Source organism: Malaclemys terrapin, chromosome 1 (assembly GCF_027887155.1).
Source record: "Malaclemys terrapin pileata isolate rMalTer1 chromosome 1, rMalTer1.hap1, whole genome shotgun sequence".
NCBI lineage: Eukaryota > Metazoa > Chordata > Testudines > Emydidae > Malaclemys > Malaclemys terrapin.
The window spans coordinates 347,867,239-347,885,516 of NC_071505.1; the positions used below are offsets into that span (position 1 = coordinate 347,867,239).

Here is an 18,278-nt window from a genome sequence, read left to right on the forward strand (position 1 = left end):
GTAAAATCACACAGTGCTCAAGTAAGCTATGGAACTCCCAGCCACAAGATATCAATGGGGCCAAGAGCTTCTCAGGATTCAGCAAGGGATTGGATGTTTAAATGGGTAATCAGGAAATTCAGTTACAGTACTGAGAATTTAAAAAAAAAGTCTTATAAGGGCTGTAAACCTTCCTGATTTACATAAAAAAATATGTCTATCTAGTAGGTGTCAGGGGGAAACTTTCCCTAGGATCAGGGTTTCTCTTAGTTCCCTATTGCAGGGCTTCTTCCTTCTTCCTTTGCAGCATCTCGTACTGGTCACTGGACACTGGGCTAGACAGACTGCTGGTCTGATCTAGTCTGGCAGTGCCTATCTTCCTATTGGTAGTATACATCCAAGACAATGTTTTTGCTGATTTTCCTTGAGGTCCTAGGAATCTTTCACTGAGAGCAGAAAGTTGTCTGGCTAAATATCATCTAGTCTCCTGTTCATTTTCTTTTCAGGAAGGAAAGTTCATAAGTCCCCGGATCTGCCCAGTACATTATGTCAGCTGTCAATGACACTAAATTCAACTCTGCAGTGTTCCTTCTCACTGGGATACCTGGGCAGGAAGACGTCCATCTCTGGATCTCTGTCCCCTTCTGCTTAGTGTATGTTATTTCGATAGTAGGAAATTCAGTCATTCTGTTCATTGTAAAAACAGATCCAAGCCTCCATGAGCCCATGTACATTTTCCTTTCCATGTTGGCCGTCACAGACCTTGGCTTATCAATAACCACCATACCCACGATACTGGGCATATACCTGTTTAACTCTGGGAGAATCAGCCTCGATGCCTGTTTTGCCCAGCTCTTCTTCATCCATGCGCTCACAAAAATTGAATCCTCCATCCTCTTGTTGATGGCCTTTGACCGCTTCATCGCCATCTGTAACCCACTGAGATATGCCTCCATCTTAACTCCACCGAGAATAGCCAAAATGGGACTGGTGGCTGTTCTAAGATCGGTGGCTGTAATACTCCCACTCCCCATTCTCCTGAAACGGTTTCGATACTGTCGAGAAAATGTCCTCTCCCATTCCTACTGCCTGCACCAGGACGTCATGAAGGCAGCTTGTTCAGACATTTCAGTGAACAGCATCTATGGCTTGTTTCTTAAAGTCATCACCGTTGGATTGGACTCGTTCCTCATCTTCCTCTCTTATGTGATGATCGTCAAAACAGTGCTGAGCGTTGCGTCCCACACAGAGTGCCTGAGGGCCCTGAACACCTGCGTCTCCCACCTCTGCGCCGTCCTGCTCTTCTACATATCAGACATCGGCCTGTCTTTAATACACAGATTCGGAAATAGCTCTACTCACTTGCTTCAGATAATCCTTGGCTACGTCTACCTGCTGGTTCCGCCCCTGATGAACCCAATCGTGTACAGTGTGAAAAGCAAACACCTTCGTGAGAGGATAATCAGGGCATTTGTCAAGTGAAGGGTCAGTTCATCACCTAGCTCTAGCACTGGTGACATGGGAAAGGAAAAACACGAGCGATGGCCATGACCATGTATTCCATCCTGGATCCTCTTCCCCTGAGGCCCTTTCCTCTATCCCATTTCTCCCCTGAAGAGCACACCTCTACTATTCCCCTTTACCTGAGACTCTGCCCCCTTTCCAGGCTGGAAGCCAGAACCAGGCCTTGGTAAAAGCTGCCCAGGGAACCAGAGCTACAGTGAGGCATTCCACAGGTCAGGGAATGTGGAGAGTCTGGGGCTCCCCACAGCAACCTGTGCTCCCAAGGCAGCTCTTATCATGGCCTGACTCTGGCCTGGCTGGGAGGCGGAGACTCATGAAAGTGGAGGAGCAAGAGGCTGGGCTTAGTGAGAAGATATGGGGCAGGGGACAGGGCTTCAGGGGAAAAAGGGGAGTAGGGTCTGAACCAATGCTGACCACAGCAATCAGGACAGTGGGGGTGATCCTGAGTAAAGGCGGAGGATGGGGCTGGAGGGTAGGAGAAATACAAGCAAGGAAAGGGGGGGAAATCCCCTTCTAAATATGTATCAAATATAATGGCATCAGCGTAACAAATTATAAAAGTGTCATCCCAACCTAGGGGCAGTAGGGAGATGTAGTCCTTGGGAGGTGTCAGACTGATGGCCATTGGTGGTGATGGGGAAGGTGATGGTGATGAGGACGATGATGGATAGCACTTCAGGTTGTTCTACAAGGGATGGTGTGAGTATATGGAAGTGTAGATGTACATTTCTCTATCTATCTTGTTAAGTTGGGGTGTTTTTGACTGCGCTGAATGTATTGATGGACTATGTTCAATATAGAAGAGTTGCTATGGTGTGAGTGTTGTAGCTGTACACATCAGGGTTCATGCAAAACACACTGGTTATGATAAAAAAGAAAACGAGTTTATTAACCAAAGAAAGATTTTACGCGAATACAAGCGATAGCAAATACATCAAAGCAGATTACCTAGCAAGTAAACTGACCTGCAAACTGAGCCTAACATACGAGAGACAGGATATGAATTAGATGTTTGTCATCCTGACTGATCATACATATGAAACAGAAATAAAATAATAATAATGGGCCACATCTTCAGCTTCAATGGAGCAGCACTGATCTGAAGGTATGAGTCATAATCTCCTAGGCAGGAGCATGCCTTTTTTGCAGGTGTTTGTACAGTGTCTGGTACATTGAGGGGGCTACTAGACATGTCCTGTCAGACATACCCATATACCTGAGTGTTGTGCCTTTCCAGCCACACACAGCAGCTGTAAACTGGTTTAACCAGCCACTTGAGGGTTCTCCATGTGTAGGGGAACACTTGGGTCATGCAGATGGACCGTGGTGGCTCCTAGTCCTATGGTCGGTGTACTGGAATAGGCTGCCTCGCTAAGAACCACCCCCCGCTGGGTGAACAGGCTGATCCTCCCACAGCGGGTTTGACAGACCCCAAGTTTGTTGACCTTCCAGGCACACTGCAAGCCCCATCTGTTTTCAATTGCAGACTTATTTGCTGGAAGTGATGGTGATCAGAGGAAAGGATCTTTATAGTGAGTGCAGATTTTATTGAGACATTTACTGGATTTTTAGATCAGTCCTTTAACTAACATTGGATCAATTTGTTATTTGCTACTTTAGCTAATGTGTTTCAGTTTTGTACTCTCAGAAGTCTGAGTGCCTTTGATCAACCTATATAAATAAACAAAAGGACAGGACGTTGGGATGAATTCATTGCAACAAAGGAAAAATGGATATTATTAATATTGTTCCACCATCTGTGTGTCTGGCACTTTCTAGAGTTGGAGTGCTGATTTAAAGGGTCATCCAGACAAGCTAGCATCATAACCAGTTCATCCAAGACAAAGTATCAGCCAACATCAGGAAACATGAGGGCAGGCACCTCATGGATAATGGACATCGGCCTGGGAGACTTCAAAAAAACAGCAAGAATGCGTGGCAGGGAAAAGGATGAGAAGCAAGGGCCATGACTGATGAGAAATATTAATCTTGACCATTAACATGACTCCACCTGAGATCTGGGAGGATGGATCTGAGCAAGGAGTTAAAAATATGAAACAATTGCACTAAGCTAAGATCTGCACTCTCAGCCAAAGACAAATAAAACTGCGATGAGGAGACCAGTTGTGCTGCCCTTACTCACAGAGATAGTGTCGTACTAAACAAGTATCAGAGGGTAGCGGTTTTAGTCTGTATCCACAAAAACGATGAGGAGTCCGGTGGCACCTTAAAGACTAACAGATTTATTTTATTTTTAACCACAAAAGCTTATGCCCAAATAAATCTGTTAGTCTTTAAGGTGCCATCAGACTCCTCATTGTTTTTGTACTAAACAAGTTGTCTTGTTGAAACAAGTGGCACTCTGCGTAGTGAGGTACAATCCAGAGATTCCATGATGTCTTCTAGGGACTCTGCAGTTGCTATTGATTTTACATGAAAGCTACTCAGATACTATGGTGATGGGCAGTAGTGTAAAACCAATAGTTAGCTAGATAATCAGCGTGAGTGAGGGTTATACAATTAGACCATAGTTAAGGCCAAACTTTCCTTACAGCAGATGCTGGAAACTTCTGGTGGAAAATGAAAGATCAGATTTAAAACCAAACAATTGGCCTGAAGACCAGCTAGGATTTTCACTACTAAGCTCCCTCCTGAATCGCCCCTCTGATATACGGCCTGTATTGCCATATATCTCCAGAGATGTGTGGAGGGTCTTCTATATTTTCAAGGAAAACCCAGCTATACAGAGATGCTTAACACTGAGTCCATTAACTTATCAGTTATATCAAAGATGAATAGAGCTGTTTATGTTTGTATGCGGCACTCATACAGCACACATGCATCTGTTATATAATAAATATTATATAAAGATACAATCTAGTATTGCAATAACTTTGCTTGATGTCCTGTGTTGTTTTCTCTCTGTCTTTTGTAATAATGATCTTATTTAGTTCTATGTGATATCTGTTTTTATAGAAGCTGTGATGCGATGTGTAACGTTCCCATGGTGTTATCTGGACCGGTGATTTGCTAGGTCACTCAAATCCTCAACTCTGGGAACCAGCCTTACCCTGCTTTGCTGTGAGAACCCCCACTCCTGGACTGTTCACGCACAACATCTAGCATGTAACCTGCTCCCAACTACATGAGTGAGCACTTTTAGCAAGCTGGTGCTTGGATCGTGCAACCGAATGACACTAGCCAATATCTCCAGCCCCAGAACCAACCCTAGGAACCTCTGTCTTGCAATTTCCAGTTATGCCCACTGGACGCTGCAAGCTTATATGAGTTCATCAATTTAACAAAGAAATTGATATGTACCAGGTGTGACAAAGTTCCTCCTCTATCTTGGTGGGTCCTGCGCTTATTGCCGGATTTTCTTGCCTCAGAGATTCACCATGTGGGTTGGGGAACAGCCCAGAGACCTTCCCCTCTGGAAGAACCCACAGTCCAGGTCAATTGGGAGGTTTGGGGGGAACCCGGGCCCGCCCTCTACTCCGGGTTCCAGCCCAGGGCCCTGTGGACTGCAGCTGTCTATAGTGCCTCCTGTAACAGCTGCATGACAGCTACAACTCCCTGGGCTACTTCCCCATGGCCTCCTCCAAACACCTTCCTTATTCTCAACACAGGACCTTCCTCCTGGTGTCTGATAACGCTTGTGCTCCTCAGTCCTCCAGCAGCACACCCTCTCACTCTCAGCTCCTTGTGCCTCTTGCTCCCAGCTCCTCACACTCACACCACAAACTGAAGTGGGCTCCTTTTAAAACCCAGGTGCCCTGATTAGCCTGCCTTAATTGATTCTAGCAGCTTCTTCTTAATTGGCTCCAGGTGTCCTAATTAGCCTGCCTGCCTTAACTGGTTCTAGCAGGTTCCTGATTACTCTAGTGCAGCCCCTTCTCTGGTCACTCAGGGAACAGAAAACTACTCATCCAGTGACCAGTATATTTGCCCTCTACCAGACTCCTGTACCCCACTGGTCTGGGTCTGTCACACAGGCTTGTCTCTGACACACTTCAAACCAAACGCACTGCTTCAGGTAGAACAAACAAATGTATTAACTACAAAAGAGATTGTGAGTGATTATAAGTCAAAACACAACAAGTCACATTTGGTCAAATGAAATAAAAGCAAAACGCATTCTATGCTGATCTTAACACTTTCTGTGCCCTTACAAACTTAGATGCTTTTCACCACAGGCTGGCTGGTTGCCCTTCAGCCAGGCTCTCCGCTTTGATCAGCGCTTCAGTTGCTTGGTGGTGGTGTCTGTAGATAGAGGTGGAAGAGAGAGAGCATGGCAAACATCTCTCTCTTTTATCATGTTCTTTTTTCCTTCATAAATGATCTGGAGAAAGGGGAAAACAGTGAGGTGGCAAAGTTTGCAGATGATACTAAACTGCTAAAGATAGTTAAGTCCAAAGCAGACTGTGAAGAACTTCAAAAAGATCTCACAAAACTAAATGATTGGGCAACAAAATGGCAAATGAAATTTAATGTGGATAAATGTAAAGTAATGCACATTGGAAAAAATAACCCCAACTACACATACAATATGATGGGGGCTAATTTAGCTACAACAAGTCAGGAAAAAGATCTTGGAGTCATCGTGGATAGTTCTCTGAAAATGTCCATGCAGTGTGCAGAGGCAGTCAAAAAAGCAAACAGGATGTTAGGAATCATTAAAAAGGGAATAGAGAATAAGACTGATAATATATTATTGCCCTTATATAAATCGATGGTTCGCCCTCATCTCGAATACTGCGTACAGATGTGATCTCCTCATCTCAAAAAAGATATACTGGCACTAGAAAAGGTTCAGAGAAGGGCAACTAAAATGATTAGGGGTTTGGAACAGGTCCCATATGAGGAGAGATTAAAGAGGCTAGGACTCTTCAGCTTGGAAAAGAGGAGAATAAGGGGGGATATGATAGAGGTCTATAAAATCATGAGTGATGTGGAGAAAGTGGATAAGGAAAAGTTATTTACTTATTCCCATAATACAAGAACTAGGGGTCACCAAATGAAATTAATAGGCAGCAGGTTTAAAACAAATAAAAGGAAGTTCTTCTTCACACAGCGCACAGTCAACTTGTGGAACTCCTTACCTGAGAAGGTTGTGAAGGCTAGGACTATAACAGAGTTTAAAAGAGAACTGGATAAATTCATGGTGGTTAAGTCCATTAATGGCTATTAGCCAGGACAGGTAAGGAATGGTGTCCCTAACCTCTGTCTGTCAGAGGATGGAGATGGAAGGCAGGAGAGATCACTTGATCATTGCCTGTTAGGTTCACTCCCTCTGGGGCACCTGGCATTGGCCACTGTCGGTAGACAGGATACTGGGCTAGATGGACCTTTGGTCTGACCCGGTATGGCCTTTCTTATGTTCTTATGTTATGTTCTTATGTTCTCTTGGCTTTGCCCCCCACCCCTTCAGAGTCAGGTGAGCATTACCTCATCGTAGTCCCAAACTGACCAAGGGAAGGGGAGTGACTCACTGGAGAGTCCAACAGATCCTTTGTTGCTGCTTAGGCCAGTGTCCTTGTTCCTGTGAGGCTGGGCTGGGTTTGTCTCATACATGCCCTGATGAGGCGTGAACTGCCCCTCTGCTCTTGGAGAGTTTTTGTTTGGGCCTCTGCTCCTGGAGGGTTTTGCCTGGGCTTTTTTTAAGCCACGAGGACACATTTTCAGCCTCATAACTATATACATGAAATTACAACCTATAACATTGTTATAACAACAATGCTCAGTGCATCATGAGCCTTCTGAAAACACCCAACGTGACAAACTTTGCATTGGATACCACACAATCATATTATAAGGATGAACATGGGGGTGCAGGGTGTTCCCCAAGGTATAGAGCATCACAGGGTGTCTGTCCCCAAAGGGCCTGAAGGGGTAAATTAGGCCAATTAACCTATAGGCCACATCTGGAGGAGAGTCAGGGAGTGCTGCGTCCTAATTTGCTGATAAAGTCCAGCTGGGGGAGGAGCTGGTCCAGGTTTATAAAGCCAGGAAGTTGGCAGCAGAATGTGGCTACAGGGAAGGAATCCCTGGGAATAGGGAGGTCTGTCACAGGGTTCAGTAGTCTGTAGTTACTCCCTGGGAGGAGGGAGTTTGAGCTGTTATACCCACAGTGGGAGGAACCAGAAACTGTAGAAAGGAGTGCAGGGGAGGAGCAACGGGGTCTGAGGGAAAGCAGACCGCAGTTGCCCAGTGCAAGGTTCCTGGACTGGAACCTGGAGTAGTGGGCAGGCCTGGGTTCCCCTGCTAGCCACGGGGGAAGTGGCACCCTTAGGGGAGTGCCAGAGAAGACTGCCTGAGACCGTTCATGTGGAAGAACTTTGGTACCCTGTAGGGGAAAACTGCTGAGTGACCTGGCCGGAGTGCTAAGTCCCCAAGAGCAGGCTGCAGCTTGTGGAACTAGAGGGGGGCCAGAGAGGCGGAGTGACCGCATGTAACCACAGGAAGGGGCATTGACCTCGTGAAGCTAATCCCCAGAAAGGCCAGAGGAGGTGCCATTCTAGTGGTGAGTCGAGCTCCCTGTCACAGAAGCATTGAAAGTGACTGGCCGATCGGATTATTTCTGAGAAGTGCTGACTGAGCTGCTCCTGGAGATGGGTTCTCTCCCCTCGCTCCTTTGGAAGGTAATAAATAATACACGAATAACATAAATACTCTTCTGAACTTCTATAGCAACTTCCGCCTGCGGGTTTACAATCAGCATGGAATGCAGCCGAATAGCGCCTCATGTGACATAGCAAAGTGTTATCCCGAAGTCACAGACGGGGCATCTAAGGCACAGAGACACTTTGTGACTTACCTACGGTCTCCTAGCAAATGTGAGGCAGACTCAGGAATAGAAGCTGCATCTCCTAACTCCTGCACATGCTTTGCCATAAAACCAGCCCTATCCCAGGGAGGTTTTTTAGTGGTCTTTGGTCAAAAGTTGAGCTCAGCTCTTTGGCCAGGCCAGAGAAATCCAGCCGATATAGCCTGTGGGCACAGAGTGATATTACTGAAAGGTGAAACGCTCTGTTGCACCAGGGGTGTGCCTGATGCCACCTTCCAGCTTGTAGTGCCACCTAGAGGTACTCTACGGAGCTGAGCTTCTGAAAGACAAAAGCTGAAGCCTGAGATTCTCTGCAAACAGAATTTTGCATCCATCGGGAAAGGCTGCCTTTGGGCTGCTTTAATATTTCATTTGATCACTACAGACCAGACTGTAGCCCACCCTTACATAGCTATGCAGGGATGTACTGGGAAGCAAGACCCTGGTCACACTCCCACTCCGCTCTGCTGCCTCTCCACATTGCAGGTGCAAGCATGGGAGAAGGAGAAGAGTTGCACACCTGGCATTTCACCTCCACCCCCAGCCCATGCAGGTGGATGGGAGGGGGTAGAGAGGGGTAGGAAATGGGTGGAATCTTGGCTTTGCTCTTCCTCCCCCCAATACAACATGCTTAATAATTTGCTCCATTTATCTTTCTGGGTACTGAACTTAAGATGGCCTCTGCAGTGTGTGTAGGAGAGATTAGGGTTACACTTTTTTTCTGAGCAAAGCTTGTACTCCACCATGTCTTCAAGAGAAGTTTGCAGCTCCATCAAATGCACAAGCAGACATCTTGGGTCCAATTTACAAGCATTTAACTCTTCTAAGACGTGGGTTGTCACAGATGCAGCCGATGTGTCTTCTATAACCTGAACATCTAGAAATGCATCTGCTGGCCTACCCCTGACATCAAGATAAGACACGCAATGACTTAATACTCAATGCCCATTTGCACTGGTGCATTCATCAGACATATATGCACATTTTTTGAATGTGGTGAGAGAGTTCTTCACTTTTTCAACTGCTGAGTCTTTCAATGTTGCACCGCATGATTCTAACCAGTCCATTGAGTTTCTTGCAGAAAGATAAGCTTTCGTGGGCTAAACCCCACTTCATCGGATGCATGCAGTGGAAAATACAGTAGGAATATATATATACACAGAGGACATGAAAAAATGGGTGTTGCCATACTAACTATAATGAGAGTAATCCGTTAAGGTGGGCTTGTTATAGTTAGTATGGCAACACCCATTTTTTCATGTCCCCTGTGTATACCGGTATATATATTCCTACTGTATTTTCCACTGCATGCATCCGATGAAGTTTAGCCCACGAAAGCTTATGCTCAAATAAATTTGTTAGTCTCTAAGCTGCCACAAGGACTCCTCGTTCTTTTTGCTGATACAGACTAACATGGCTACCACTCTGAAACCTTGCAGAAAGATAGTGAGCATTTGCTGGTCTTGGTTGGAACCAGTGTCCAACTTCAGGGTTAACAAGTAACAATGCACTTAACATTGGCCTCCAGTTTGTAGGATGTGGTATCTTTTGCTTAAATAGAAAGTATGATACGACAGCCATGTTTGTTTGCATAAACTATGTTGTGTCTCCAGCATTCTTAACAGCCTCATGAAGTACTTCTGGCAGTGACTGGCTTATAAGGCTTTCAGCAGGCTTGGTGTTTTGCAGCCTTTCATGTCATTTGTCAGCTCTGGCTTTGCTGATCGGTCCGGCAAACCAAGCTCCTCCAGTTTTACCAATTGTAACAGCGGAAAGCTTTCCTTCTTCGTAAGCTTATTTGCAAGAGGTGCACCAGCAGCCATGTTTTGTAATTTCAATAAATGGGACAAGTTTGACCGACAAACATCGGGAATTGCCTTTAGATTGTGGAGACTTTCTTCAGTAGGTAGCTGTATTTGTGCTTCGGGCTGTTTGGATGTTTTGAATCTGCAGAGGACAGGTTGGTATATTCCTGGTTCTTGGTATGTTCTTCAGCTTGGTTGGGTTGACCCTTGGGAGGGTGATGGGGGAGGTTTTTTTGGGGGTGGGGTGTAGGGAAATTCCTGGTGTGGCTGGAGAGGATGTGGAAACCGCAGGAGGGCATTGATATTTATGCTTCCTAGTGAGAGCAGCTACAGAACGGTGCCGTTTCGACACTGACGGAGTAATGCTGGATTCTACGAGGAAAAGGCATTATCGGTGATGTGACTCCAGGGGACCCAGATTCTCTGAGTTTGGTGCATCCAGCTATCATAGAATCGTAGAAGATCAGGGTTGGAAGAGACCTCAGGAGGTCATCTAGTCCATGAAGCTAAGAAGCTATCTGTTACTATGCCGGGAGTCTGGGTAGCTGAGGTACAACCTATCCTGCCTGGCGAAGGCGGAAGATCAACTCAGCACTTACAACAACTAGTAGAGTGTGTGGGTCAACTAGCTGCACCAGCAGATGCTGCTTCAATTCCCCAGCAACCACAAAGAGGGTGGGGGGCGGGAAAGTTTCTTGCTACATATGGTCACAGATGGGCCATTTATTACAATATGAATGCAGGTCAAAGAATAATGCCTGGAAGCCATCAGGAAATTAGGGGTGAGGGCTGGGCTTATTGGCCAGACCCTCTGTTATCATGGTGATGGATACAGTGATGGATACGGTGAATCAGAATAGAATAGGGACTAACTGAAGCAGAGCAAAGGCCATTTACTGAAGTAGCATTACCTCTGTTGCTGGTGTTGTATGGGTCACTGTGAATCAGACAGCTGCTGCCTGGTTTAGTGGCTATGGGAGCTGCTGTTTCTCTAGTCACTTGAGAACTTGGAGCAAATATCCCCCTGACCTATCCTCATCTGCTTCCTGTCCACGGAACTGAGGGCCAAGAATTGTCAGTTAAAGGCAAGGCAGATCTCACTGTACATATTGGTGCCTCAGCAGGGGACACCCCTTTGTGGTCACTGATATGGTCCAGTTTGGGAGTAGATTTTTGTAGACTGGAATCCGATGGCGATTCCATGTGCGTAATCAAACATCAGGGTGAGATGAAGATCGTGCTGAATTACACACTAACACCAATGTATCAATTTCATCTTCTGTGACTGATACAACAGTGCCCTTGGAGGATGTGAATATCCTTTTGTCCAGTTACAAAGGCATCTTAATTATAGGACTTAGCACCAAGCTGGGATGGGCTCATTTGACAGCACTATATCGATACATCGAGATGTACACCCCATAAACAGAGACCCTCTTGCACAGCTGTGCCAAGACAGTAGAAAACCTGTTACAGGTCAAAAAGAGAGTGATTTGGCCATCTCATGGACATCACCCGTTTTTCTAGTCACAAGGGAAGATAAAGTACACTGCTTTTGTGGGGTTGTTAGACAGCTAAATACTGTTACAAAAAACATACACCGCCAATCCTACAGATTGATGATGTTCTGGACCAATTTGGGGGTGCTCAGGAATCCATTACTCTGGATTTGCCCAGTGGATATTGTCAGGTTCTCTTACGGAAGTTCTGCATAAAGATAACCTTCCCTATTGGGCTGCGTCATTATAGTTCAGTTCAGCTTTTTGGGATGACCCAGGGGCCTGCTGCCTCTCAGAGATTAATGACTTAAGCAGATGTTTCTTCTACTTGGATGGTATCATTGTGTACACCATCCAGCTGGATGGAGCATCCGCAATGTCTATGAGCAGCATAGGAATGTCGACAGTTAGAACCAATGAGGCCACCATCTTCAGGGGAAGTTCTGAGTGGCAGTTGGGCCCAGAGTTTTGCAGTATTTATGTGCCTAACTCCCTGACTGAGTAAAGGTCAGAGTAAAAGTTAATCCATACTGGTTAACCACCTGCTCATAGGGAAAAGCAGGAATTTATGCCCCATTTTAGACAAAACCTTAACCTTAACTGGAGTCGCCACCAGGCACCTCCATAATACTTTATGTCGCTTATATTCATAGATTCATAGATTCTAGGACTGGAAGGGACCTCGAGAGGTCATCGAGTCCAGTCCCCTGCCCGCATGGCAGGACCAAATACTGTCTAGACCATCCCTGATAGACATTTATCTAACCTACTCTTAAATATCTCCAGAGATGGAGATTCCACAACCCCCCTAGGCAATTTATTCCAGTGTTTAACCACTCTGACAGTTAGGAACTTTTTCCTAATGTCCAACCTAGATCTCCCTTGCTGCAGTTTAAACCCATTGCTTCTGGTTCTATCCTTAGAGGCTAAGGTGAACAAGTTTTCTCCCTCCTCCTTATGACACCCTTTTAAATACCTGAAAACTGCTATCATGTCCCATCTCAGTCTTCTCTTTTCCAAACTAAACAAACCCAATTCTTTCAGCCTTCCTTCATAGGTCATGTTCTCAAGACCTTTAATCATTCTTGTTGCTCTTCTCTGGACCCTTTCCAATTTCTCCACATCTTTTTTAAAATGCGGTGCCCAGAACTGGACGCAATACTCCAGCTGAGGCCTAACCAGAGCAGAGTAGAGCGGAAGAATAACTTCTCGTGTTTTGCTCATAACACACCTGTTAATACATCCCAGAATCATGTTTGCTTTTTTTGCAACAACATCACACTATTGACTCATATTTAGCTTGTGGTCCACTATAACCCCTTTAGATCCCTTTCTGCCGTACTCCTTCCTAGACAGTCTCTTCCCATTCTGTATGTGTGAAACTGATTTTTTCTTCCTAAGTGGAGCACTTTGGATTTGTCTTTGTTAAACTTCATCCTGTTTAACTCAGACCATTTCTCCAATTTGTCCAGATCATTTTGAATTATGACCCTGTCCTCCAAAGCAGTTGCAATCCCTCCCAGTTTGGTATCATCCGCAAACTTAATAAGCGTACTTTCTATGCCAATATCTAAGCCCCTAGCGAACAGAGGCTGCTAACAGGGAGTTTCGCAAGGGAGTTCTCCAGGTGAAGGAGGAGCAATACAGCACCCTTTTGGGCTTACAGGGGGCTGCAGACGGGAGTTTGACAGAGGGAGGCTTATGATGGTTAGGAAGACCCGCAACACCTGTGCCAGCACTGCTTCTGTCTCCTCCACCTGTGCCTGTAGCCAGACAGAGCGCCTGAGCATGGATGCTTCTACCCAGATCCTGGTGTGGTTTTGCAGAGACTGTAACTTGCAATTTCCACTTACTGATATCCAGGCTGGGGGGACCATCCAATGTGAGAGGTGCCTGCTCGTGGAATCTCTCAGGCAGCAGGTGGGAGAGCTACAGGAGGAGGTGGCTAGGTTGAGGAGCATACGAATCCACGAGCAATTCCTCGACAGTGTCCATGTGGAGACAGCTGAGGTAGCTGTCCCAGTACACATGACTGCTGATACACCACTGGTGGAGGAGGAGATGGCTCAGGGTGGACACTGGCAGCTGGTTACTTCTGGCAGCAGGCAGCGCTCCACCCCTGCCCCGAACCCTCCTGCTGTGGTAATAGGTAACCGTTATGCTCTTCTTGATATAGGAAAGAAGGAATCACTCCCTACAGTAAAGGAGGAGAAGCCTCGTACCCCTAAGGCTGGGAGGTCTGCTGCCACCACTGCGAATAGGAAATGTAGGGTAGTGGTGGTCGGAGACTCTCTGCTGAGGGGGACGGAGGCGCCCATCTGTCGCCCTGACATTTCATCTCGGGAGGTATGCTGCCTGCCAGGAGCCCGTATCCGAGACGTTACGGAGGCATTGTCGAGGATTATCCAGCCCTCTGACTACTACCCCATGCTACTCATCCATGTAGGCACAAATGATACTGTGCGGTGTGACACTGAGCGGATCAAGAGTGACTACAGGGCTCTGGGAGTACGGGTGAAGGAGTTTGGAGCGCAGGTGGTATTCTCTTCAATTCTTCCTGTCAAAGGTAGGGGCCCAGGCAGAGACAGATGCATCATGGAGGTGAATGCCTGGCTGCAAAGATGGTGTTGCCAGGAGGGCTTTGGCTTCCTAGACCACGGGATGCTATTCGAGGAAGGACTGCTAGGCAGAGATGGCGTTCACCTTTCGAGGAGAGGAAAGACCCTATTTGGATACAGACTGGCTAACCTAGTGAGGAGGGCTTTAAACTAGGTTCGATGGGGACAGGTGAGCAAAGCCCACAGGTAAGTGGGGAACATGGAGACCGGGGAGATGGGTCAGAAATGAGAGGGAGTGTGGGCTATATTGGCAGAGAGAAAGGAGAGTCAGGACAAAACTGGAAGGCAAGATCAAACCAGTATCTCAGATGCCTATATACAAATGCAAGAAGTATGGGGAATAAGCAGGAAGAACTGGAAGTGCTAATAAATAAATACAACTATGACATTGTTGGCACCACTGATACTTGGTGGGATAATACACATGATTGAAATGTTGGTGTGGATGGGTACAGCTTGCTCAGGAAGGGTAGACAGGGGAAAAAGGGAGGAGGTGTTGCCTTATATATTAAAAATGTACACACTTGTACTGAGGTAGAGATGGACATAGGAGACGGAAGTGTTGAGAGTCTCTGGGTTAGGCTAAAAGGGGTAAAAACAAGGGAGATGTCATGCTAGGAGTCTACTACAGGCCACCTAACCAGGTGGAAGAGGTGGATGAGGCTTTTTTTAAGCAACTAACAAAATCATCCAAAGCCCAAGATTTGGTGGTGATGGGGGACTTCAACTATCCAGATATATGTTGGGAAAACAACACAACGGGGCACAGACTATCCAACAAATTCTTGGACTGCATTGGAGACAACTTTTTATTTCAGAAGGTTGAAAAAGCTACTAGGGGGGAAGCTGTTCTAGACTTGATTTTAACAAATAAGGAGGAACTCATTGAGAATTTGAAAGTAGAAGGCAGCCTGGGTGAAAGTGATCATGAAATCGTAGAGTTTGCAATTCTAAGGAAGGGTAGAAGGGAGAACAGCAAAATAGAGACAATGGATTTCAGGAAGGCAGATTTTGGGAAGCTCAGAGAGCTGATAGGTAAGGTCCCATGGGAATCAAGACTGAGGGGAAAAACAACTGAGGAGAGTTGGCAGTTTTTCAAAGGGACACTATTAAGGGCCCAAAAGCAAGCTATTCCGCTGGTTAGGAAAGATAGAAAATGTGGCAAAAGACCACCTTGGCTTAACCACGAGATCTTGCATGATCTAAAAAATAAAAAGGAGTCATATAAAAAATGGAAACTAGGACAGATTACAAAGGAGGAATATAGGCAAACAACACAGGAATGCAGGGGCAAGATTAGAAAGGCAAAGGCACAAAATGAGCTCAAACTAGCTACGGGAATAAAAGGAAACAAGAAGACTTTTTATCAATACATTAGAAGCAAGAGGAAGACCAAAGACAGGGTAGGCCCACTGCTTAGTGAAGAGGGAGAAACAGTAACAGGAAACTTGGAAATGGCAGAGATGCTTAATGACTTATTTGTTTCGGTCTTCACCGAGAAGTCTGAAGGAATGCCTAACATAGTGAATGCTAATGGGAAGGGGGTAGGTTTAGCAGATAAAATAAAAAAAAGAACAAGTTAAAAATCACTTAGAAAAGTTAGATGCCTGCAAGTCACCCGGGCCTGATGAAATGCATCCTAGAATACTCAAGGAGCTAATAGAGGAGGTATCTGAGCCTCTAGCTATTATCTTTGGAAAGTCATGGGAGACGGGAGAGATTCCAGAAGACTGGAAAAGGGCAAATATAGTGCCCATCTATAAAAAGGGAAATAAAAACAACCCAGGAAACTACAGACCAGTTAGTTTAACTTCTGTGCCAGGGAAGATAATGGAGCAAGTAATTAAGGAAATCATCTGCAAACACTTGGAAGGTGGTAAGGTGATAGGGAACAGCCAGCATGGATTTGTGAAGAACAAATCATGTCAAACCAATCTGATAGCTTTCTTTGATAGGATAACGAGCCTTGTGGATAAGGGTGAAGCTGTGGATGTGGTATACCTAGACTTTAGTAAGGCATTTGATACGGTCTCGCATGATATTCTTATTGATAAACTAGGCAAATACAATTTAGATGGGGCTACTATAAGGTGGGTGCATAACTGGCTGGATAACCGTACTCAGAGATAAATTTGTTAGTCTCTAAGGTGCCACAAGTACTCCTGTTCTTCTTTTTGCATACTCAGAGAGTTGTTATTAATGGTTCCCAATCCTGCTGGAAAGGCATAATGAGTGGGGTACCGCAGGGGTCTGTTTTGGGACCGGCGCTGTTCAATATCTTCATCAACGACCTAGATATTGGCATAGAAAGTACACTTATTAAGTTTGCGGATGATACCAAACTGGGAGGGATTGCAACTGCTTTGGAGGACAGGGTCATAATTCAAAATGATCTGGACAAGTTGGAGAAATGGTCTGAGTTAAACAGAATGAAGTTTAACAAAGACAAATGCAAAGTGCTCCACTTAGTAAGGAAAAATCAGTGTCACACATACAGAATGGGAAGAGACTGTCTAGGAAGGAGTACGGCAGAAAGGGATCTAGGGGTTATAGTGGACCACAAGCTAAATATGAGTCAACAGTGTGATGCTGTTGCAAAAAAAGCAAACATGATTCTGGGATGTATTAACAGGTGTGTTGTGAGCAAGACACGAGAAGTCATTCTTCCGCTCTACTCTGCTCTGGTTAGGCCTCAGCTGGAGTATTGTGTCCAGTTCTGGGTACCGCATTTTAAAAAAGATGTGGAGAAATTGGAAAGGGTCCAGAGAAGAGCAACAAGAATGATTAAAGGTCTTGAGAACATGACCTATGAAGGAAGGCTGAAAGAATTGGGTTTGTTTAGTTTGGAAAAGAGAAGACTGAGATGGGACATGATAGCAGTTTTCAGGTATTTAAAAGGGTGTCATAAGGCGGAGGGAGAAAACTTGTTCACCTTAGCCTCTAAGGATAGAACCAGAAGCAATGGGTTTAAACTGCAGCAAGGGAGGTCTAGGTTGGACATGAGGAAAAAATTCCTAACTGTCAGGGTGGTTAAACACTGGAATAAATTGCCTAGGGAGGTTGTGGAATCTCCATCTCTGGAGATATTTAAGAGTAGGTTAGATAAATGTCTATCAGGGATGGTCTAGACAGTATTTGGTCCTGCCATGCAGGCAGGGGACTGGACTCGATGACCTCTCGACGTCCCTTCCAGTCCTAGAATCTATAAGTCGTTGATGAAGATATTGAACAGAGCCGGTCCCAAAACAGACCCCTGCGGTACCCCACTTGTTATGCCTTTCCAGCAGGATTGGGAGCCATTAATAACAACTCTCTGAGTACAGTTATCCAGCCAGTTATGCACCCACCTTATAGTAGCCCCATCTAAATTGTATTTGCCTAGTTTATCGATAAGAATATTGTTGGGGTCCACTAGGCATAGCTACCAGGTAACTCGGGAGAGTGGAAGGCCACAAGTGCCGATGAAGCTCTTTTGCTCTGGGCCTACCTGAACCCCCAAACCCCATCTTGTGAACTCTCACCTACTTCTATGCTAACTGCTTACATGCTCTGAAGTAGGCTGAAGCAGAAATGTATTGGTCAGCGTTTCTAGCAGATGGCTGCAGTTTCACTCACACTAACAGAAATAAGAGAGATAAGAAGCGGGGTAGTTAGTTTGCAGGCGTCTAACTCAAGGTCGCAAAGATTGAGAAAGTTTTCTCACAAGCTTATGTAGAGCTTATTGTAACAGTTGTCTGGAAGGGAGGAGTAAGGGGAAATAGCCAGACAAAGAGATGTATGCAAACAGTTTGAAGTATAAAAGGTAAAAGTTGTTTGTATTTGTTGCACTGGATTTGAGACATGCTGGTCTCCTAGTGCCATTTCAGAGCTCTGAAATAAACTTGGCTTGCTTTCTCCCCTCGGTGTCTTTATTGGTGCCAAGCACACCGGGCGACGGACCATTGTTGTCCCCTCGAGCCCTTTAGGGCGGGCAACAATATCATGCGAGACCGTATATGGTTAACAACCCTTGGTCCTTCGTTTATTA

The 18,278-nt window shown here is 45.6% G+C and overlaps 1 protein-coding gene across 1 annotated transcript; it reads left to right on the plus strand.

The window, feature by feature from the left end:
- The first annotated feature begins 525 nt into the window (after positions 1-525).
- Positions 526-1,461, plus strand: LOC128830207 (olfactory receptor 51G2-like). Its single transcript, XM_054015993.1, has one exon. It carries the CDS (start codon positions 526-528, stop codon positions 1,459-1,461), a length of 936 nt encoding a protein of 311 aa, XP_053871968.1.
- The last annotated feature ends 16,817 nt before the right edge of the window (positions 1,462-18,278 follow it).

Excerpts from the sequence above, each read along its gene's own strand:
- LOC128830207 (XM_054015993.1), top strand. The coding sequence starts at position 526 with ATGTCAGCTGTCAATGACACTAAATTCAACTCTGCAGTGTTCCTTCTC.